General features: G+C 48.1%; 1 protein-coding gene across 3 annotated transcripts in view; it reads right to left on the reverse strand.

Annotated features, from left to right (window-relative positions):
- S6k (Ribosomal protein S6 kinase) overlaps window positions 1–24,512 on the reverse strand; it is a 66,977-nt gene that overhangs the window by 30,830 nt on the left and 11,635 nt on the right. For all 3 annotated transcript variants that reach the window (XM_077655430.1, XM_077655429.1, XM_077655428.1), the window contains 8 exons: window positions 20,788–20,856; window positions 19,950–20,021; window positions 11,945–12,078; window positions 9,665–9,765; window positions 9,168–9,258; window positions 7,895–7,985; window positions 6,634–6,675; window positions 5,328–5,393 (listed from right to left, as the gene is read on the reverse strand). In XM_077655430.1, coding sequence (XP_077511556.1) covers window positions 5,328–5,393; window positions 6,634–6,675; window positions 7,895–7,985; window positions 9,168–9,258; window positions 9,665–9,765; window positions 11,945–12,078; window positions 19,950–20,021; window positions 20,788–20,856 — 666 coding nt within the window. The remainder of the gene's footprint in view (window positions 1–5,327; window positions 5,394–6,633; window positions 6,676–7,894; window positions 7,986–9,167; window positions 9,259–9,664; window positions 9,766–11,944; window positions 12,079–19,949; window positions 20,022–20,787; window positions 20,857–24,512) is intronic.

Raw genomic sequence — 24,512 nt, forward strand, 5'->3', positions numbered from 1 at the left:
CAGAAACCTGGGACAGTGGTCGCGTTCGGCAAGACACCCTGATGCTCAAGCCTTCCGAGGTCGACACAATTACAAGGGAAGTGCATGAAAAACTGTAGCAGATGGCATTGACTCCTGGAACAGAGCGCAAGGCAGCTTTCTTGGGTGGAACCTAAGACGCCACGACTGACTACCGCTGCCGAACAGTTCGACGGTGCGACCATCAAGATTGTTAGTTTGAAATCTGCACAAGTCGGCAGGAAATGTGCAGCGCACGCTGAAAAAGCGCCATGTCAATGCTAGTAAGCAAGCCGACTACATTCCGGAAGGCTATTAGCAATTTCCCAAGGCCACTGGACGAATAACTTTTAATTTTACTTCAATAAACAGCACTGTTTTTCTCATTTTTCTCAGAATGCAAATTTTGGACACTGAGCACATTTCTAAGTGGCATGTCTCAGCATCTATAGCTGAGAGAACCATAACTCTTTTTAGTATGCAGCTAGGTGATCTGAGCATGCAATGTTGGGAGCAGATTTTCCATTAAGGGTCAGAAATTTTTTTAACGATCTACCGTATTTGCTCGAATGTAACGCGAGGGGTGACTTTACATGCTGCCCAGCGGTAAAAAATAAAACCACGAATGTAACGCGAGGCTTAGGGACACAAAACAAAGTACCTTTAGTAGACATCTTTGAAAATTTTCGAAAGCTCTGCGACAGGGGACACAAAGAGAATGACACGAAGGACAAGCGCTTTGTGTCCCCTGTCGCAGCGCTTTCGAAAGTTTTCAAAGATGTGCCTACTAGCTCAATTGTCCGTGTTAGTAGACATCATGGCCAAAATGTTTAGTCATCTTCCTCGCTTTCGGAGGCAGAGTTCTCAGAAACGGAGTCCTCCTTTTCGCTATCGAAGCCTCCCGGTAACTTCTGCCGCATCGATGTTGTTCGCCGTACAGAGAACTCATTCCTCTCCATGAACGTTTGGGTCCACCCACGAGATGCTCTGAACTTCCCATCTCCCGAGCAACGTCTCTAACATTCCCACGGATCAGCTCGACACCGACCCCCATGAGACGGTTGCGCTGCTAGACAACAAAGTCCCCCACTTTTTTCTCCATCTAGACGTGATGGCCGTGGCGAGGTTCATGAAATCCTTTGCAGTCGGGCTCACATTTAAAAGCCCCTGCCGCTGCAGCTGCCATCCGCGGATGGTTGACTCGTTGAGGTCAAGTCTTCCAGCTGCCGCAAAATTCCCTACCTCTTCAGCTAACAGGATCGCTTTTCTCTTAAAACGAGCGTCGCACTGAGCATGACACGTTGCCATCGTGTGCACTGAATCAATACACCACGAGCGACGCCACAAGAACACGACACGGCGAGGCATTGAGCCCAAGGTCGCAACGAACACAAAACAATGACAGAAAAAAACGCTTTGGCTTTGGATGGATGAGGATTTGGCTTCCGTGGTACCCAAGTTGCCAGCATAAGACCGCAAAACTGCGGAAACCGAAACCAAGCTGATTGCTTTGAAATGGCTGCACCGCGGCACTGCTTTAGGCCAGTCGAAGTGCGGTATTCAATTATAACGCGGGGGTAGACTTCAAAGAGAAAAATCCGGAAAAAAAACTCGCGTTACATTCGAGTAAATATGGTATTTCTTTATTGCATGTTAGTCACAGTTAGTTGTATGAATTTCATTTTGCTATGAAATCACTAATAATGCTAAAATTATAAAACTGTCGCCAACATTGTGTACCATTTTATTTCTGGAGTCTAACAATGTGCCATTTTTCAGCTTTTGTTTTACTTTTCTTTCTATTGTTCTGGTGAACAATGAGGGCTAATTAATTACATCTTGAGAACTAATGAACCTATAAAAAAGTAATATTTTTGAAATCGGCATGAGGAGGGCTGATGGGAGCGGGACGTGCAAGCAGGAGGTACCTTCAAAATAGCGCAATTGGTTTGGCTTGCTTTGTGCACTATGTCATCGATTGTGTGTGTGTGTGTGTGTGTGTGTGCGTGCGCACGCCGGACGCGATATAACGGCCATCAACTGTGTGCAAACTTCACGGGACCGGGCACGATGGTGCAGTTTGGTTTAAGGGGTTTAATGCCCCAAAGTGACATCGGCTATGAGGGATGCCGTAGTGGAGAGCTCCATAAATTTCGACCACCTGGAGCTCTTAAAACATGCACTGTCGCACAGTACATCAGCGCCTTGTGTTTTGCCTCCAACAAAATGTGGCCACCAAGTCCCCGGGATCCGCAGCAGGGCACTCTAACCACTAGCCACCACGGCAGGGAGAGATGGGTGCCAGCAATATTAAGTATGGTTCATAAACCAGAAACATTTGTTGTACAGTAGAACCCCGCTGTTACGTTCCTCACTGCCGCGTTTTCCCGGCTGTTACGTCGTTTTCGTCCGGTCCCGGCATAGCTCCCATAGGATCCAATGTATTGGGTACCCCGCTGTTACGTTGTAGCTGTGAAAGCGTTCCTGCATGATACATCGCAACCTGGCACCCCGAACCCGACCGGGCAACGCGCGCCAACTGCCATTTTGACGAGTCGTGGCCAGACTTGGCTACAAGACCATGGCCTCCGAGATCACCCCCTTGCACGCACGTGGGTAATCTCGGAGGCCATAAAAAGCCACACGCGAGTTGGAGAGATTGCCACTAGATGGCCACTGCCTCGTCAGCCGAAGCGAGTAAAACCCGCAGGCCCGCAGCAATCCAGTCTTTCTTGTTTGTGCGGTTCAATGCATTCGAGTCGTCCGTGTCCTTCCGTCAACAGCTACACTGCCTATGCCTCGTCAGACCTCGCTAATCGTCTTTCTTGTTTATGCGGTTCAACCCATCCGAGTCGTCCGTGTCCCCCCGTCAACACCTACGCTGCCTATGTACAGGAAGCCCATCGTAAAACGCTGTCTGGCGCGTATTGATCGCGGACAGCAGCCTACGATCGTTTCAATACTGGACGCTATGCACTACATCGCTTCAGCGTGGACTGCAGTGAGCGCGTCAACTGCACAGCACTGCTTTGCGCGGTGTGGCTTTCGCATGGACGGTGGAGAGGAAACTGCCAGGGAAGCTGAAGAGACGGAAGCAGCCTCTCATGATCAAGAGCCGAGTGAAGCTTTGAATGCGCTGGGTGCCACAGGAGTCACATATGACCACTATGTCGCCGTGGATGCTGCTGTCGTGACGTCCGAGTGTCAGAGTATCGCCGAGATCGTTGCAGACTCGGTCGCGAGTGAAGCCTCAGACTGTGATGACGATGAGGAGCACGAGCCGCATGATTCCGGGGAGTTGGCGGACCTGAGCTTTGGAAAAGCTGTCGCGGCTCTGGACCTCCTCCGCAGGTACGTCGCACCTCAAAGCGACGCTGAGAGCAATGCGGCTTTCCAGGCCATCGAGAAACGTGTGGCGTTTGTTTTCCAGCGAGCGGAAAAAACGGCAATCGACCATTCTTGATTTTTTAAAGACCTAAGCTCACTTGATGTCAAAATAAATTGTTTCAAGGCAAAGCTGCACTGTTTTCATTAATTTTCAGACCTTTCCTCACTGTTGCGTTTTCCCGGCTGTTAAGTATTTTTTTTGCGGTCCGGCGAAGAACGTATGAACGGGGTTCCACTGTACAAGCTTTGTACAAGGCAACCCACTTCATGGTGTGGTTATGAAGTCAGTTATTTTTGCCCGATGTCTGCTCCAGAGCGTCGGCATTATGTGGCACTCATAGGTTGCTCCTACTAAAAATGCTTGTTCATTGCAATAGCAACCTTTACGTTTTTAAAACAAGCAAACATTTTTTACTAAACAAAGTGGTGGAATTTGCCCAAATTTACTTTTTGTGCTTGCGAAAACTTCATCGTATCGAAACTGCAGCGCGGAACTACTTCGTTAAATGAAGAAAAAAATATACATGCATTTCAAAGGAAGCAAGAAACTGAAAAGAGAAAAGTTTGTTGCATCGTGAACTCTGTTACATCAAGGTTCAACTGTACTGGTTACTCCAACACTGGAGTTACTGTATTTACAAGAATGTAAGTCGACCCCCTGACATCAGATTTCAGAAAAAGAAATAAGAACTTGGAGGTCGTTTAAGCTTGCCCTTTAATAACAGAATGCGATAGCATTATCCTGCGGTCGCCGCTTATCGCCAGTCGCTATCGGGTGCTGCGCGCAGGCGTGCCGTGGGTTCATTCTAAAACGAAAATGTATTAGTCACTGGACTACTCGTCCACACTTGCGCCATCGTCCTCACTAGCGCTGCCATCGTGATCGCTGCTGCGGTCCCACACCACGTCGTTCTAACGTCGTCGTGCGACAGAATCCCTCAATTCGCAAATAGCCACACCACGACATCGCGTGGAAGAGCTGAAAATTTTGCCTCGCTGCACTTGCCACATCTGTATCACCCATTGTGAAAGTCGAACTTGTGGCCCGGCGCACAGTTCATTTCTTCGGTGTAAAGAATGACAGCCATCTTGAATGTAACCATGAACGAGCGCCGGTCGCTTACTGGACTGAGCACAAATGACGAAGCACTACATTAGAAACTTGTGAAACGCAGCCAGCAGTAGTCAAATGCCATAGAGCCAAAGAGAAACTACACGTGAGCGGCGCCGGCTCTTCCGTCAGCTGCTGACACTCCCCGGCGCCGCTGCGGTTCAGAGTGGCGGTGCCGCCACGATTGCAACAGCGGCCCTTCCATCAGCTATCGACGCTCCCTTGAGCGCCGAGTGCGCAGTTAAAAGTAAAAAAAAAAACTTCAAGAATGCCTATTAAGACTAAGAATGAATGCGTTATTGGGCGACCGCTGCCGCTTGTCAGCAGCCACAATCTGCAGCCACGTGTGGGGAGTGAGGCACGCCGGTCTGCTCCTTATCGACAGCCGCCATCGGCCGTCGCATGCAAGGAAGGGACGCTGGGGTTCTGCGCGTTGACATAGCAGCTGCTCAAGGCCAGCACGAAGAACGATGAGACGGAGCCGCGCAGCAAAAATGCAACCACGTGGTAGCAAGCCTGATATCTCGTTTGTCTCGCCTTTATTTATAGTATCATGCTTTGGTTTCGATTGTAAGTTTACCCCCCCAACTACGGATTTTCAAATTTTGATAAATGGGTAGACTTACAATCTGTACAATACAGTAAGTACAGCTAGTCTGAGACAGCCCATTTAGTGTGCACAATAACACCGCCTGTCGTTTTCACTGCATGCACTTGCAAGACATGCCGCAGTGCTTACAGATGGGGCGAACTAGCCAGAGACTGATTCATGCCTTTAAAAAGGCACCAGCACAACACACTCCACATGCTAGCCTGTGGCCTTCAAGCTCACCTTCCTTAGAAGATCTCGTGCATCAGGTGTTAGGTAAGGGGGAAGATTTAGCCGACAGCGCAGGATCTGAAACAAGCAATGCACAGCACAAGCACCATTACTGGCAGTGAAAAAGTGCAATGACCAGTGCCAATAATGCAACGGCCAATCAAAAGAATCATGACATGAAGAGAATAAGAGTGACCATGACACTGGTCTTAGACCTCTTTTCCTTATTTTTAGTCCAATCTTAACGAAACTGTACTGCCTTGCTCAACTTTTACACCAATTTCAAATTTGAAATTACTTTTTTCATAAATTAGCTCCTGAGATAATTTTAATTAATCATTAATTAGTACCTCAATGCAAAAGATTCTGCTTAATAAAAAAATTTTAATGCATCGCTGCATTGTCTAATCAGCAAATAGTGCAACATCAAAGCTATTTTTCCATTTTATCCTTATCAGTAATTTTAAGGCCACTTGGAATAACAACATTCAAAGTGTGAATATCGTGCATCGACAAACTTCATAAAACTAAAAATTTTTGAAGCGTGACTGAACAATTGTGCTTCCATTATTGCACACACTGTGCCTTCAGCTTCCCTTAGCTAACAATATGACATCTCTATCTGTCCTAGATGTTAACATATCAACATAACTAACACAGCTAGGTGTCCAGAATTTTCATGCCGTTAGATTGTCTGCTCCTGCAAAAATTCAGCCCTTTCGATGATCTAAATTTAACAATATGGTCAAAAACTGATGTCCTGACAATAAAAAATGGTAGAGTTGGAAAATAATAGCTGTAGATACAAGAACTGTAATTTTTAGGACATCTGTTTTTGAGCAACTTTTTGGTCCCAAAGACAACAGTCCCCCTTAAAGCTCTACAAGAAGTGAAACACTATCAAGACTCAAATGTCCTGGCCTGACCTGAGGCTTTCTACACTGCACTTCACCTTTTTCCCCCTTTTTATCTTCCTTCGCCACCCACTGTGTGCTTCACAGCTGCTACGGCTGCGAGCTCTTGGTACTGGTAGCCTGCCCTAACAACAGTGTTCTATTAAGGTGGACACGGAAGACTGCTTTTTCGTTAGTGCTATGAAGCATGTTGATATTGGGGGGTTCTATTAAGTACACAGCCCTCCCTCAGAGCGCCCCACCAACTCTTAGCACAGCTTTGGAGCAAAAACTAACCAGCTTCCTTTCCTCTACAAAGAAAAAAAAAAAATACACGTGTACCCATTATCTACACACCATTATGAGAGGGGCACAAACTAGATACGGTGAGTGCCAACTGCCACATCCAACAATACAAAACTCACCTTCTCTATTGTCTTTTTCCTGTTCTCAGCAGTGTACGGAGGCTGAAAAAGAGTGAAAGACCGGGCACGCCAATTAACACACTACAGTAGAAATCTCTGACACGAATCCCGTATCATCCGTAAAAATCACATTGTCCGAAATTTTGTATCATCCAAACGAACAAAATTTATATGCAGAAGCATAGAAAATGCATGCACACAGATCTGTTTATGGCTGACGGGATTGATTCCCAGCCATGCGGCCACGCTACTCACGGTGCGTGCCACACAATTAGTGATCGCGATTTCGGCGATGTGAGGGCTGCACACCGCTGCTCACTGTTCGTGGTGCGTACCGTGTGAATAGCAATCACGATTTCTGCGATGTGAGGGCCGCGCACCGCCGCTTACTGCTCGCAGTGCGCGATTTCGGCGATGTGAGGGCCGCTAACTGCTTGCGGTGCGCACCACACGATTTCGCCGATGTCAGGACTGCGCACCGCACGATTAGCGATTTCAGCGATGTCAGGACCGCGCACCGCCGCTCAGTACTCACGGTGCGCACCGCGCGATTAGCGATAGTGATTTCGGCGATGCCAGGACTGCGCACCGCCGCTCACTGCTCGCAGTGCGCACCGCGTGATTAACGATAGCAATTTCGGCGATGTCAGGGCTGCACACCACCACTCACTACCCGCGGTGCGTACCGCGCAATTAGCGATCGCAATTACGGCGCCGTGAAGGCCGCGCGCCGCCGCTGCGCGCGGTGCGTACCATGCGATTTCGCCGATGCGAGAGCCGGGCTTAGTGCTCGAGCGTGCGATCGAGGCTCGCATGTTCGTATCATCCGATGTGGCACGGGAGAGAGTTCGGAACATCCGGAATTCTGTATGCTGTGCACAGTGCAATATGACCGAGTAATTTTACGAATTCATATCATCGCGGAATTCGTATCAACCATGTTCGCATTACCGAAATTCTGCTATATGAATAAGCTGAGTGAACCAAGCTAAAAGGAAAGGACCCGAGAAAGGAACAGCGATATACTGCTTTTTTGTCAACAATGCACTGCTTCCATATTAAAATGCACCAATTCATCCTTTTCCCCCACAATATTTAACACGTGTACTGACTAGGGATCTGCAATCACCATGGGCTAGTGCTAAGCTCATTCCTGGCTAAGAGCAACATGCTAAGATGCGCAAAGGCAAGTGAAATGACTACTGCAACAAGTGTAATGAAGTGCAAACGGGAAAGCAAGATGCCAAGGGACACTACTCACTGCTCCTGTCAGCATGTCGTACATGAGTGCCCCCAGACTCCACCAGTCGACCGCCTTGGCATGGCCTGTCCTGGTGAGGATCTCGGGAGCCCTGCGTGGTGGACATTGGGCAAAGATGAGTGCACGCGTGAATTACCCGCTCATGTGACGCTAGTCACAGTACATGTAGAGTAAAATTCTTATATTTCTGCAGTCCTACGCAAATTTAACCCGTTAAGTCAAACCAGCAATTGCATTGGCTTAGTCAATTTGAGGACCAGGGGTGCTATGTGGGAACGGCCCAGCTCGCCACAAAGTTGGGAACGGCAGAGTTCGCCACGGCAAGCGTGCGATGGGCAAGAAATTCAACGTGGCCAAGAAATGCGTCCAACGATGGTGCAGCCAAAAGGATGCACTAAGGAACACAAGCTGCAAAAAGTGAACTTTCCGTGGCAAGCCATGCAAGTTTCCCAAAGTAGAAGCAGAGCTGCTCTACTGAGTGATGAAAGCACGGAACAACAGCTACGCGTTGACAGCGGACATGCTGCGCAGCTATTTGTGGGATGAGTGCAGCACCAGAGTGCAGCACCAGCTCGGAGTCTGAATACTCCATGAGTGACAACTGAACGTAGAATAAATGCTGCTCATTCCCCGATTGGCGTGTTTTTACTGTAAATAATTTTCACACATCTACTGTATGCGCACACCGAAAATAGGCCCTCAAATCTGGAAAAAAAACTGCGGCCCTTACACGCGTTTATACGGTAACTGAATTTCTTCTTGATGCTTTTTTCAGTTTCAGCTTCATCAACCAAAGGATGGCTGTGACAAGTAGTCACGTGAGCCATGCAAGAAACTAAAAGATCACCGACACGAAGTTTCAATTCACTACAACCCTTAAGCTAGCATGCTTCAAGAGCTGGAATGATGATAAATGGTGTATCAGCAGTCCTATTGCCATTTTTTCCATGCCTCACGTGACCTAAACACCAACTAGAAGTCACAGCCATCGTTCGGATGATAAAACCGAAACAGAAACAGCACTAAGAAGAAAATTAAATTATAAATTATTTAGCAGTCGCAGACGAATATCCCGCGGTGATAAATGTGCAGCAACGTCTAACGCATTATTTGAAAGAAGAAAACACACAAGAAAAAATTTGGTGTCTATATTCCTCATGAATCTTATTGGACAATGACTAGTGGTAAAAAGTGTGGGGTTCTGCACCATAAACACCTGTGCTGCTAGTGAACCGCACTGCAATAAGAGACAGCAGGAGGTGAGGCCACTCACATGTATTCTATTGTGCCACAGAACGTGTGCGTCATGGCACCATCCTGGATAGACTCCTTGCATAGTCCGAAGTCTGTCAGCTTCACGTGACCTGCAACAGAAAAGGGCCAAGGTGGAGGGAAGGTTAACCCAAACACCGCTCACTGAGTAAACTAATTTGCACTGCCCAACTACAGCCAAATCTTGTGGAAGGCCTCCTCCAACTTTTGCTTCCAATATAGCGGGCATTAGGCAGAGTTTGAGCATCTTTTCAAGGGACTATGCTGAAGAGACCAGAACATTGATTCGGATCAATCAGAAGTTTTAACAGAAAGAGGTCAAATAAACTCGAGTCCACAGAATATTCCTTTGATGCAATAAAGTCACCAGTTCAGCCCGTCACTACAGTCAACAAGGTAGCGCCACTTATTCTTGTGCTGGCCTGGAACATCCCCGCATCTACACAGGGTTCACTGCACTGACCCACTGAGAGCCCAGGCTGCTTGCCGCCCACTTACCCTGGGCATCAAGCAGGACATTTTCTGGCTTCAGGTCCCGGTAGATGATGCCCTCCCGGTGTAGGTGCTCCAGCGCCAGCACTATTTCAGACAGGTAGAAGCTGCATGGAGGAAGAACGCATGGGCATTGTGAACAACAGTCCAACAGCAGCCCCACTGCTTCCCATTCAATGCAGTACGGCACTGGCTCTTGAGAAATAGTACTGACAAGTTTTTTCAAGCACAGTTTCTGGTGCCAACAACAGTGGACAGGGCCTCGGGAACAACACATTAGGAAAAGACATCTCCAAGTGTGCTTCAAATAATATATTACTCCAGTGCTTCTCCTACAGCTCCGGTTTTGGTTTCCTCACACTGCGACCCCAAAAAACTCAAAAAACAATGACGCTTTTTCTGCTGCACCAGCCGCTTTTGAGCGCACGTCGCTTGTGGTGGTTCTTTGGTTGTCCATAGCTGCCACAGCAATGAATTCTTCACTGTTCTGCAAGCGAATGGGACTTGTGGTTTGTGCTCGCCTCCGAAGCATACTGGGGCACATCTCCAGTTCAGTTGTTTCTAATACCCTCTGCAAAATCATTACCAAGAAAAAAGTTCAGGACAATCCCCCAAAAAGTGCTGCAAAGAATTGCAAAAGCTGAGACCACACCAGTCGTACAAGTGCATTAATGCCTTCTTTAAAGGGCTCCGAAGGTTTTTTTTTTTTTTTTACATTCTGAGCTGATAACTGCGTCCAGTTCTTTAGAGTCCCCCATCTACGGTACAAAAAAATAAGTTTCCCAAAATCATTTCAAGACAGCAAAGACTGCGAAACCAAAACCGAAACAGTCTTTTGGCCAAACTATGATGTCACACTATCCAAAACTTATCATACGTGCAATGATTGGCTAAACTGGTGACTGTAAGCGATAGCTCGGGTCTTTATTTCTCTGAATTGACAAAAAAAAAAGCACGAAATTTTGTTCTTCAGCAAATGCAGAAAAAATACCAGCGAGCATGCCAACCTGTTGACATCATGCATGTAAGGTTGCCCGTAGATATCACCCCGATTGAGGTTACGTCGCCTGGCTACAAAATTTGGCACAGTGACCAAAAAACTGCGGGGAAATTACCCTGAAAGTTTCAGCAAAATCCTTGGGTTAGAAACACCTAGTTAATATTTACAACGATTGCACAGACATCTGGCATAAATGCAGTAGAATCTTGTGAACTTGAACTCCAAGAGGACACCAACACAGTTCAAATTAACCTAAGTTTGAACTAACGAAAGTAAACAACAAGTTCAAGAAGCAATCTCGTAGAGAGATTACCCTTTTTATTGTTTCAAAAAGTTTGTGACCACAGGCTGCTATTATTTTCCAGAAGGCAACCGCCAACATCTGATCTGTTCTAAACTCTTAATGAAAAGCCTCCTCTTCGCCTTCAAAACTGAAGATCTGGCAAGTGTTCAGTGTGTTCGAGACTTGTGCAGCGGAGGGCCACACAAGTCGCAAAGGGCGTGCAGTTGACTGATTTTCGATCAAGGAGTGGGTCAACAGTTGCAAAATTTGCACTGTACTCGGCAACAGCTTTTCTTGGCAATAAAGGAAAAAGGGGCAGAGTGTCCGTAGCTGTGTCATTTCGCCAAACAGTTTGGCCACATGACAGTGCACCTGGCCGCCTGGCACGCTACTCTCTCCGCTGTACACTCACCCTGTCGCTGGGGTAGCTGCGCCATCTATGGAAGCTTCTTGTCAACTAGACGTGCACCTAGGAATTTTGTAGTAGTGAAGAAAAGTTTCTTCGTTGATTTTAGACTTTGAAAATTGGCAGCTATGTTAGAAATATACTTCAGATAATGAATTCTGACAATGTACTATGTTTGAAGAGAAAACTACCAACACCAACCAGGGACTACATACTGCTGCCTAGAGAAGAAAGTGCGTTTCAGCTCCGCAGTTTCCACGCAGTTGCCAGAAAAAGATCTCGCGAAGTACACCAAGGGCGTGCCGCGACTTGCGGGTAGCCCTGCCAGAAGGTCTTGTTTGGAAGGAGTTGTTGGTCTTGACATTACCGACAATGAGAAGCTAGGTTAGAATGGGCTTCTGTTCACTTCCGACAGGTCACTGACATCTGCAGCATTTCAATATTTCCACATTGCACAATGACATCAAGCAAAAAAAATGCAGTGGTCCGACGAGCTCTGTGCTCACCCTACCAGTGCACTCCCTAGCAGCAAAATGCCCACGTGACACAGGCGGCAGTAGGGAGTGGTGGTGGTGCATTAAGGAGGAGAACTCTCACCTGGCGGTGTCCTCGAGGAAGATTCCCTCCCGCTCAAGATGCATGAACAGCTCCCCGCCACTGAGGTAGTCTAGGATCAGGTAGAGCTTGCCACCGGTTTGGAACGCATAGATGAGGTCCACGATGAAGGGGTGCTGCGTGCAAGACACTGCAACTCAGTACGCCCGTACAGTACACGTACAGCCGATACAGAGAACATGCGTTGAAATGTGTTCAGTAGGCCAAAGGCAAGCAAGCAAGCAACCTCAACTGCGCTTCAGTGCTTAAAAACGGCCCTTTCTTCAGGCACGCTTACATACCGTATTTACACGATTGTAAGTCGGCCCTTTTTTGAAATTTAAAATTACGAAGTGGGGTGGTCGACTTACAATCAAAACGAAACCTTGAACTGCCAATAAAAGCAAGAAAAACAATCTATCAGGGACGCTACTGCGATGTTAGAAGTTTTTGTTTGCTCTACGGCTCCAAGTGCAGCATTCAGGTACTATTCCACGGGCTTTTTGGCCAGGATTTTTCATTTTTTATTTTTACTGCACACACCGTTACCCACCGCGATGGTTCAGTGCTACTGAACAGGATACCCGGGATAGAACCCGACCGTGGCGGCAGCATTTCGATGGAAGCGAAACGCAAAGGCGCCCATGTGCTGTGCGATGTCAGTACAGCACGTTAAAGATCCCCAGGTAGTCGAAATTATTCGGGAGCCCTTCACTACGGCACCTCGTTCTTCCTTTCTTCTTTCACTCCCTCCTTTATCTCTTCCCTTACAACTGGGTTTCCGCCGATATTTGAGACAGATACTGCGCCCCTTCCTTTCCCCCAAAACCAATTTCATTTCATTTCACTCACAGGAAGGACCGCAGTCCCGCTGTTCCAATCGCGGAGTCTGCGCCAGCGCCCGGGAGTGTCGCTAGCTGAGGGAAGAGCCGCTATTTCAGTTGGTTGCGAAATAGGTAACAGCGGTGCTTCTGGGGAATGCCGATGTTTGCTGGAAGAACCGACGCCCCGACACCGATCACTCTTTGCTTGGTGGTGCTTGGAGCTGGTGCTTTTGACTCGACTGCCGGCCGCGTGCTTCGCCATGAGCTCTCCAGGTTCGAAAAGCATTTGGCACTCATTCACTGCAGCGTTCAAGAGGGAGGCCATCATTTACGCCGAAGAAACCAACAACTGCGCGGCGGGCCGCAAGTTCGACGTTTCTGAACGGTTGGTGCGGGAGTGGTGGAAGCAGCGAGACAAAATTTTCGATTGCGACTCCAAGCGAAGAGGTTTCCGTGGGCCGAAGTCTGGACGCTTTCTGGAGCTGGAGGTCACGCTTGCAGCGTATGTCACTGAAATACGTGATCGGTCCCTTCCAGTGACATGCGAAATGATCACGCAACAAGGCCGGGTCTTTGCTGCGGAAGCTGGAATACTCCGAACAGACTTCAAAGCCAGCAGGGCTTGGGCTTCGAAATTTACGAAGAGGGCTGGCTTCTCTCTTCGTCGGCGTACTAGTGTATGCCAGAAGCTGCCTGCTGCTTACGAGGAGAAAGTTCTCGCCTTCCATAGGTACTACCTCAAGCTCCGCGACTCGCGGCGATACCTGCTCGGCCAAATCGGCAATGCGGACCAGACTCCCGTCTACTTCGACATGACAAGCAACACAACAGTGAGCGTGAGGGGAGCTCGCGAGGTTAAGCTTCTCACGACAGGAAACGAGAAACTTCGGTTCACTGTTATGCTATCATGCTTGGCAGATGGCACAAAGCTCCGACCGTACATCGTCTTCAAAAGAAAAACCATGCCAAAGGAAATAAATGTTCCCGAAAGGTGTGATTGTGCGAGTGAACGAAAAAGGCTTTATGACGGGCGACTTAGTTATTGATTGGTACCGTCGGGTGTGGCTTTTGAGGCCAGGGGCATCCCTCAAAAATCACCATCCGAACCTCCTCGTGCTGGACTCATTTCGCGGCCACCTTACCGCGAAAGTGAAATCAGAGCTCCGAAAAGAAGATACAGATATGCTGGTGATACCCGGCGGTCTGACGGGGCAGCTGCAGCCGCTAGACGTTGGCATTAACAAGCCATTCAAGGACTTGCTCCGGCGTGAGTACAACGAGTGGCTGGCGGCAGAAGGGCGGGAACTTACGCCAACGGGGCGCGTGAAGAGAGCCTCCCTGGCGGCTTTGTGCGGGTGGGTGATTTCTGCTTGGGCGGCCGTTCCACGCGATGTCGTGGTGCGGTCATTTAGGAAGTGCGGGCTTTCCATGGAGGACGATGTGCTGTGGGATCGCAGTGGCGACTACGACGACGACGACAGCAGTACCACTGAAGATGACTCAAGTGAGGATGAATAGCCCATCTATGCAATAAATTTTCGTTTTTGAAGCGCTCCACCGGTGTTTTTTTTTCGGACATGCGATTGGGGGGGTCGACTTACATTCGCGTCAAATTTTCTTTTTTTTTTTCAGACATGCGATTTGGGGGGGTCGACTTACATTCGAGTAGATTTACAATCGTGTAAATACGGTACAAGCTCTTAGTGATGTTCATCTATCTGCACTCCAGTGGCATCTTGCAAGATGGCATCATGGCCACATAGGAAAGATACTTCTATGAGATGCACAGAGCAAAACCTCATTAAGTCAGACTTCAAAAGACTGGGGAAAATGGCCCAATTATCCGAACAGTCTGAATTAACGAGCCAATACCGTTGTGATCATAGTAAATTTATTTAGCAAAAATCTGGGTGATCGTCCTCTGCTCGAGATGAACACTGTGCAGCGACAACAATTTTTTGCAGTCCCGTCTGGTGCTTGACTGTGTGCACACTGTCGGGGAAAGTCAATTCTGAAGTGCTACAAAATGGCAAAGACCTCCTCGGCTTCCTTCACGATGTGATGAGATCGCAATGTGGCCTCCTCCCATGCGGTGTCGTCGTGCATGATGAGACTCCACAGCACAAATTATGAATAGCGCGCGACAAGTGTGCAGTTATGGCGGCGGAATGGTGAGGCGCCTCAACACGGCCCTCTGCCTAGAGCCGGTCCGAGCTAACAGGCATAAACCCAGCCGAGTCCGATACCACAGGCACACATGAGCGTTGGACGAGACAACGCCAGTCATCCAAATTATCCTGATTACAGGTCAGGGTTCGCACAGGCTACAGAGAAAAAAATTCAAGGATATTCAAGGCCTTTCAAGGCCCTTCTAGAGGTTTTTCAAGGACCTAATACGTCACTCCATTTGTTAGTTTTGAAGACAAAATTTTCAAGAAAATGTAACCATCACATTTATTGCACTCAATGGCGAAGAAGTACCAAGCAAAGTTTAAGAGACCTCCTGAAGCTTTGCCTCAATCTCATTGCCTCATCTCATTGCCTCAATCTCAATCTCAATTCTTTGGCTTTAGCCTTTGCAGCTTTTCTCAACGAGACTGATTTTATTATGTAAGCGAGGTTCAGCTGTTTTCGCCTTTTCAGCACACTCATCTGCTGACTGATGCAGTCAGGTCACTGATTGCTGCTTCGAGTATCTTTTTTTTTGTTGAGACTGTCAAGCTGATCCTCAGCACAGCGCCTTTTTGACTGCTTAACACGTTCTTGTTCCTGCCGCTTCTGGGCTTCTAAGTAAGCACTATAATGATACCTTGCATTTAATACAGCCTTTCTTAAGTCTTAAGTGATGACAATGTTAAAAATACCACCTGCCTTTTCCACTGCATCGCACACAATTCGTTACGAGACGTAAGACAGGCCTTTCAAGTTCTCTACGCAGATCTGGCGGTTTACGTTGAAGCCTCCCTCAACAGTTGCTGTTTCGGATGACGATCTGTAGGAGCAATGGGACGAGACTAGCTTTAGCTTCCACAAAATTTCCGCATCTGTACCCAGCTCATTGACCTTGTACACGCTGTCGACGTCAGATGACCGCGACGGAGCATCGACTGGTCGCATGTTTGTGCTAGCAGTAAAATATTCGCACACCGAACCCGCCGCAGCTCTCTTCATAGTAATCCCTCATTGTAACGAAATCACTTTACTCGAAATATCGCTTTATTCGAAATTTCTTCTGATCCCGATCCAAACGCATGAAATTTAAGCCGCATTACTCGAAGCACACGGAGAGCTTGACACGCTTAGAGCGAAGTGGCGAGCGGAGGCATCGCCACCGAGCAGCGCAGGCGACCCTCTTGCGCATGCGGCGTCAAATTAATACCATCGACGAATTAGTCTCATGCAGGCACAGAACAGGCCACAAATGTACCAAACCTACGACCGATGACCTGCACGGAAACCAAGCGAGTGCAGAGTGCTCCCAGCTGTTTGCAGTGGAGCGAATGGAAGCTGTCAAATTCCACGGAGCAGCAAGAGTTAATCTCGGTCGCAGTCGCAATCTACACGCACATAAAGTGTTCCTGACACTTTGCAAAGCCAGAAAAATGCGGTCTATTGAATGCTGAAAAGTGGCCAAAAGACCACGGGCAGACTTGCGCCATAGTATTCCATGGGGTGCGCTCGATAAGCAAAGTTTTACTGCTCTAAAGAGCACTACTGGCACTGAAATGTGCCAAAAAGCACAAAAGAATTGTCCCTCCGATTATGGGCCCATTCACACCTGCGAGTGGCAGAGGTTATGCCACTGTTTTGGCTGAAAAGCGACAGTCGCAAACGGTCGCATTGGTCGAAAAGCGACAGCCGCAGGCCAGTCACTCGCTGCTCGATTTTCCCGAATTGCGACTGCGAATCACCAACCGCTCAACCAATCAGTGAGCGAGCCGAGCTTCAGCAAAGACGCCGATTGCGGACGCGCTGGGCAACGAACTGAACTGCTCCCCGACTGCCGTAGTCATCGCCAAGCCTAACCATTTCACATCAGCCAAAGCAGACGAAACTCTCGAAAGCGAGCGAACGTCGTTCCCGAGAGTTTTCGCTTCAAACGAGAAGGCGACCTGCCGGTCGCGCTTGCAAGTGTGAACAACGGTGCTGTCGAGCTGCTGCCTGGTCGCATGCCCTTTGCCATGTTCGGCGCGAAGAGCTATGTTAACAAATAGAATAGACAACTTTGGGGAAGCCGGTCTAGAAATTTGCTTGCCGCCCGCCATAATCGGCATGCATTGCAATAAAGCAACGCCCCTGGCTTCGTTGAACTTTTGACGGCGCAAATCAACTGATAACTTTCCGAAAACATGAAAAATCCAAGAGTCACCAGCGGCGAGTCAGGCTATCAACATGGCAGGTCAACGCAACCATGGTGTTTCCCCGGCGATTTTCCCGAGCCAGTCATGGTCGATTCGCGCCATCAGAATAGACAAAACGGTCTAAATGCGTGGTAGGGTCACTAAATTTTGTTCCTAGACATTTTTCAACAGCACGGATGCGACGCTGTGCGAACACAAGACACTTGAACCATAAAATTAGCATGGTGTTGAATAATATGGTGCGCCGAAAAACTATCGTTTTTCAAATTTCACAGCTGCATACCTTGGGGAAAAATTGCCCAGTAATCCTGCAAAGCCCCTATTTCAAAACAGTTCAGTTTTCACGATCACGATGCATACGCACAATGAGCGGATAATCTTTTTTCTTTGCGAATAAGTCGTGAGGGGCGTCGTTTTTTGAGCACAACAAACACAACCTCAGACTTGAGCCACGGCAGCTGCGGCGCTTTCCAGTGCAATACTCTTGTAGTCTTCATTGAACCTTCCCCTATAAAAGTGGCCACTGCCATCGCAATTCGACATACCCCGAAGGTTGAATGCATGGGCGGCAACCATGGCCTCGTGCAATGCTTGGTCAGATTAGAGCAGGGGTTGCATGTGCCTGCTAAGAACCTGAAACAGCCAAAGATCTTTGACTTTCTTTGCACCTGAATAAAGTTTTGCTTCACTGAATACACTGCATTTTGACTTCCTCGCAGTTGCGGCACAATTAAAGCTCGACTGCTTTAGCTTTTCTCGGGTGGTCTCTTGTATAGAGTTACAGTCGAGCCCGCTTACAACAAACATGAGCGTCACGCGGCGTACATTCGTTATACAACAAAGTTCGTAGTATGTATACCGCAGCTTTAAACACAGTTGCTTGTCAAAACACAAAATTTTTTCTTTGCGAAAAAGTCGTGATGGGCGTCTGTTTTTGTAGCGCAGATCCAATGAGGGAGGTTTCCAGTTTATTTAAAGCAGAAGCGTGCCATCGCCGAGGCCCTTGCCATAGACAAGTTGTCTGAGGCTATGTAGCCCATTGCCGACTCCGAAGTTTCATCGTGATCTGATTCATCCGCATCGCTCTCGTCCCGCGCTTCAGAAACGATGCCCTCGTCCGTGCACAATTCTGCGGTGTCAGCGTCGTCATCAACAGAAAAATCATTCCAACCAATGTCATGAGCCCCCATGTCGGAGTTGATGACGCACTGTCACTAATCGCCGCCGGGCTGGTCATCTTCCGAGCAGTTCCGCTCGTCAGTAGCACTCACCTCCGCCCAGGCTGCTTTCATCATCTCTACCGCTGAATACAATGGAAATGGGCACGGTGTTCCCGTCCGCCATCCCGAATTACAACAAGGGCCCGAGATTTGAACGAAGCCAACGAAACGTCCGCACCGCAACAAGAGTGACAAAAGCGCGCGATGGGGTAGATGCACAACGTGCACAGGCGGCAATCAAGCTAAAGATGCTGACGCACAGCACCAGCGGAGAGACCAACAAGGGGCGTCCGTGAGCGTCAGTGCAGCCACCTCTTGGCTCCCACGGAAGGCTTCCTTCACGGAGCATGGCCTCCGCGATCGGCACCGGCAGCAGCGTGGTTGATCGCGGAGGCCACGCGCGGATTTGCAAGAAAGTGAGGAGAGGGTAGCGGAGTTGCAAGGAGGGGAGGGAGGGCGATCTTGGAAGGCGCGTCGGCGCGGAAAGGGTAGCTCGCCTGACAGTGGCATGAAACGGGGCGGGCAGTTTGCCTGTGATAAGGCTCGGGAAAACATACCGTGCACGGGGCGCACAAAGGGGTCGGAGGCAGGTTATCTCCCATCGCTGCGCCGGGTTTACGCTGTCCGTTCGCTGTAACCGATCAGCAAGACTTATGACGTTTGTTATACACGTGATTTTGCGGCATTGAAACAATGTATATTTTGATGGTCGTGCAGGTCTCGTTCGTAATAAACGAAAGTTCGTCTTAAGTGGGGCCGTTATATGTGGGCTCGACTGTACCGCTTATAGTAGCGAATTTTTTCACCATCCTGCTGACTTCGTTATAAGGAGGGATTACTTGTGCTATGCTTCCCACTCTTCATTTGACTTTTCAATGCACTCTCTCCCATGGCAAACAGGTCGAAGGACTTCCCGTATGGTTTGCATTTCGCTCGGTGCGGATTCGCTGCATTCGGAGCTAACCAGTCCTTGTAGTCGACGTGGCTCAGCCACGCACTTTGAAATTTACTTTCCAGGCATTCCTTTGCATTGCTGAACTGCTGCATTGACACGCAGAGAACAATCTGAAAGTTTGTCCGTGCAAAATCTTCACGTCTAGTCAAACACCAACGCCCGTGGAATGCAAAACGGCAACACGCCCAAGGAGGGGAAAAAAAACATGCCAAACGGCCAGAGTTGGCGATGGCAATATGGCTGTACCCTTTTGAATGGGCAATTACACCACCTCAATGTGGCCAGCCAATAACGCACATCCACCAAACTTGTGAAACTTTTAAGAATTCCTTTTTAAAGGTAAAGTAGGAATATGTGTGCCGAGAAAAAAAAGTTTTGTATTTCACACGAGTTTTGCGAGCTTCTTTTACCGTAAATCGCGATTTTTGCCTTTGGTACATGATTATTCAAGGACTTCCAAGGATTAAAAAAAAAATCAAGTACTTTTAAGGGCCTTGAAACTCGCATCTTCAAATTCAAGGGTTTTCAAGAGTCCCAAGGACCTGTGCGCACCCTGCAGATTTAATGGGTTTGAATTAATGAGGTTTCACTGTAAAGTGCATGGCGTGAACTAAACAAGCACAATCAAGTACAATCTGTCCCACTCACCTTGACCACTTCCAGAATATTTCGTTCCGCCTTTGTGTGCGCAGTGTCCTTCTGGTTTCGCACAATGGTGGCCTGGCAATGAAAAATGAAGCACACGTTAGTCCACAGTTTTGTAATGGGCCACGACAGCATGCAGCAGCGTATCCGCTTTCTGCTCTGCAGTATGCATTTATCACTTCAGCATACCACAGTGGGATGAAATGCGCTATATGTGGCGAAACACATTTACCAAAATTGGATCGCTGGGGCACAGCAACGCACAAATAGCTTTCGAGGTGGTGCATCCATAGACATGGTAGAAAAGACAACAGACAAGGTAAACAAACAAATAGCATGGCATCCAGACATGCAGAGGCAGAAATCGGTCAGGAAAAGAAACTAGAATGTATGTTTTCTTTTCATTTCTTTAACAAGAATTTAATGAGAATGAAGAGCACAAAAAACAAGAGTTAGAGCAACCAGCAGATGGCAAGTCATGTGTCATTCGGAAGTTAATTAAAACAAAAAGGGCAATGAAATGTTCAGTGGCTACGCTGTCACAGCTACACCTTGGATGCCAGTGGAGCAGACGAGTCTTTGTCGAAACTGGCTTTAATACGAATTCTCACCACCTTTAAGGGCATGCGTGGCTCTAATATTTCGCAGAAACGGTCCCAAAGGCCTGATCGATGCACTGGGCTTGTTTACTAGTAATGCTCTAACCTGGTCAGGCTAGAACATTCATGTCCACATTTAATGTCCACCAACCTCCATAAAGGAGGTTGGTGGACATGAAATGAGACCTCTCAAATTCGTGGCTCTGCTGAAACAGGAAGTATTAATAATGGCAGAAACGCACCTTCTTGAGCACCTTCATAGCGAAAATGCGGCCGCCATCCTTGCCGGTGAGCTTGCGTACCTGAAACACCTGAAACAGGAACAGGGGAACAACACGGTCAACCTTGGAAAAAGAACCACACAAGAAAAGAAGGCACAGGCAGGATAGGTGGCCCTCTGCTCTTCCTGCGCTAGCAAAGAAGCACACATGTGCAAAGTGACACCAGTGAAGCCAAGTAAGCGCAGAAAATTCTTTCAATCAATCACTGCTTTCCAACATGACACCTTACTATTCATTGTCTAGCCTGAAATTTTTCCAATACACTACCGGCCTCAATACTTTTCTCAGTCCCCATCAAGAGCCATCCCCACGGTAATCTACTTAGTAAATTTTATGCAGATTTTCTTTTCATTTTGCACACCATCCCTTCCCTGACATTACTGATGTTCCATAACACGTGCTGTCTACATCAAATTAACAAAACAATAAGCCACACTGATATCAGTACAAAACAGGCACATGGCAAGCCCCCTTGCCACCCTAGCATCTCAGAGAAGTGAAGTCCAAGTAGTGCCACATTTGAGCAAGGCTAGTACAAGGTGAAAGTGCACAAGGATTAAAAGAAAAAAATGGACTGTCTAGCATGGCTAAGCATGGAATATCATGCACTAGCACTGGCTGCAGAGGGCATTTAAGGTCCTTATCTGCTAAAGGCCTTTACCATAAAGGCCTTCCACCTAAAGGGCTTTACCCAGAAGGCATTTACTATGAAAGCCTTCAACGTAAAGGCCTTTACCCTGAAGGCTTTCACCCTAGGGTACCGTTCACCCAGGTGAAGGCCTGCCAGCTGTACACACTGGACAGGTTTCCAACAACCCGATGGACAGGTGGGTTGCCTGCCACAAAGCAGGCATCAAGCATGGCCAATATTCGAAAATGCGCCTAGTAGAGCTGCCGCACTAAAACACATTAGCGCAAGCACACAGTTAACTGAACTCCCCACGAAACATGATGAAAAATAAAAATACGTTTCAGCAGACATATTATTAGAGATGCTGCTAGTACACCATCTTGTATGCAACGTATAATGTGGCAATGCCGGAGAAATGAGGAAAGGCAAATGGATCTCGCTTAATTTCACCAGCATCTCATGCGAGCAACTCTCATCTATTGCTTACTGCAGTAAAATGCAGGAAAATGCACTTTCACAGAGAACAAAGTTCCACTTCCTAGCCTGTGCCTCGCTGCTGCGGGTGTCAGGCACCTGACAAGACTGTGGTTGGCACTTCGCCAGCTTTCAGAATTTGTTGCACTGATCCAATGCCCATGGGGTGTGCCCGCGTATCTCCCTCAGTGTAAATAGCAAAACCTGTCACCACCCCAATCGGCCAATCGGGCGCGGTGGTCGCTGCTGCGGCCAGAGATGGCATGTCCGAACCAGATCCTTATGCTGGTTGATGCCACCAAGTTCCCCGCATCGGGAAATGTTGCAATGGAAGACAAAAGTGGAACGTTGTACGGCATGCCACTAGCCACGCGTAACGCCATCCTCAATAGGAGTAGCTTCCTGTATTTTATTTTATTTGGTCTAGTGGTACAGCCCCTCCATGTCGCCACAAAACAGGAGGTTGTCCAGAACAAGCAGCACCTTCCTCTCCGCCCACTTGAGTTTGAGGCCAAGCTTGTACAGCCAGTCCTCAATAAGACTTGCATCATGCAGGCACACGTGTGATGTGTGTAGACAAGTGAAAGTTCTCGACGCATTTGAAGCGAGTCTGTGCTCTGGCTTGCCAAACATGAGAAGTCTGGGTTTGTAGCTTCTGTAGATCTTCACATGTCTCGTTACTATTAACCCTTCTTTGCTCAGTTTGCTGCAGGCGTAGCGCTCCCCCACACGACACACAAAGGTTGGTCAGGCAAGCACTTGAAAAATAGTCCCGTCTCAATGGCATTGTGAAGGTGAATTAATTAGTGCTTACTGCTACAGCAGGAATTTCAGTCATGTTCACAGACGGTCAACGGAAACAGCTTTATCCATCGCTGCCGCTTTCACAACTCACCATTTTGGAGGCCCTATCCCTGCTTGCAACACACGACCCCAGCTACTGCAGCAAATTCAGCTCTCAATGCCAAAACTGTAAGGCTAATTTATTGGCCTCTACTCCACAGGACTGGTTCATTCACTGGGATATCAGAGGAGCGGGTTCCCTTGAGCCACACAGGGAACCCCAGCTGTGGAAGTGCTTCTCGCCTACACTTTTCTCAGCCTATGATCCAAGCTTGTGTTTCGGTTTTAGAACAGTCGTCAGCGCTATTTGCACAATCCCATTGAAATGCGTTGCTCCAGGCTCATCTACTTCTGTAGCAGGGCAATTTCTCCCTCACTGAGGAAGTTCCGTACTGCCCTTGTGGATACATGACAAAAGCCACAATGCGGCTGATGGGGTAAAGCCCCACAAGACATGGCGTAGGATGTTAGTCCAGCAGTCACATGTTTCGAGGTTGGCTATCAGAAGCCAAGCTGGCCACGTGTCACGCACATCACTTCCATACCCACACATCAACATTTTGTCTCATTTTCTTTTTTTTTTGTGCTGCAAGAACATGGTACATTATCAGACTTTTGCGGTAGGAGTGGCTCACATACTTTTGACCACTTTACAAACACTAGTTTTGGCGACAATATATCTGAGGCTAAGTCTCCCTTGGGCCTCTAATGTGCACTGCTCAAACAGGAAGCAGAACCTTTTTTTTGTTTTATGTGGTTTGACATCCCAAAGCGACTGAGGCTATGAGAGGCGCCGTAGTGGAGGGCTCCGGAAATTTCGACCACCTGGGGTTTTTTAATGTGCACTGACCTGGAACAATACACGGGCCTCTAGCATTTCACCTCCATCGAAATGTGACCATTGCGGCCGGGATCGAAGCCGCATTGTTTGGGTCAGCAGCCGAGCACCAAAACCACTGAGCCACAGCGTTGGCTTCAGGAAGCAGAACAGGCTCGTTAAAAAAGCTACAGCAAAAAACTGTGTCCGCTCTGCTCTTGCCAAGTCGTGTGAACATTAAGTCCGTGACAGCGTCAATGCCCAACTAAGACAACTGAAGCAGGCAGGGTTCCAAGGAGAAATTGCGACCTCAATGGTGGAAAGCCAGATTCGAGAGGTGAAGTCTGGTGGGCGGCGCAAGCCAGAAGAAAACACACGCTCGCAACAGTGACCCGTTTTTGTGCCCTATTGACATCAGGTGTCACACCGCCTCAAAAAGGTTGGCGACAAATGCGATGTACGTGTTGCATTTCCGGCACCGGAAAAGCTGGGACGCACGTGCCGCCTGGTAAATGACATCAAGAAAAGGCCTGCCTGCAAAATTAAGCCCACCAAACCCCTCGTTAAATGTGAGGTTGGCGTGCTGTATAGCATCCCCCTCGCCTGTGGCAAGCATTACATCGGACAGACAGGACGCTGCATCAATAAATGCTTGCTGGAGCATAGCAGGACAGCTCATTCATTAAGTGGCGGAGGTCATTTAGCTGACCACATTAGCCGTTGCTCGCAAAAGTCAGCATGCAAGGCGTTTTTGAATGAAACACGTGTGCTGCGCAAGTTTATCATTCAAAATAGCAGGGAAATTTTAGAAGCATTCTTTATCGCTGCCAAAAAAGAGAACTGCGTCAGCAGTCCTTCTGTTGCGCACCGAAAAAAAAAAAAAGATTATCTGAAGGCAAATGTGTTTGGTGGGTCAACTAG

Source organism: Amblyomma americanum, chromosome 2, assembly GCF_052857255.1.
Source record: "Amblyomma americanum isolate KBUSLIRL-KWMA chromosome 2, ASM5285725v1, whole genome shotgun sequence".
NCBI lineage: Eukaryota > Metazoa > Arthropoda > Arachnida > Ixodida > Ixodidae > Amblyomma > Amblyomma americanum.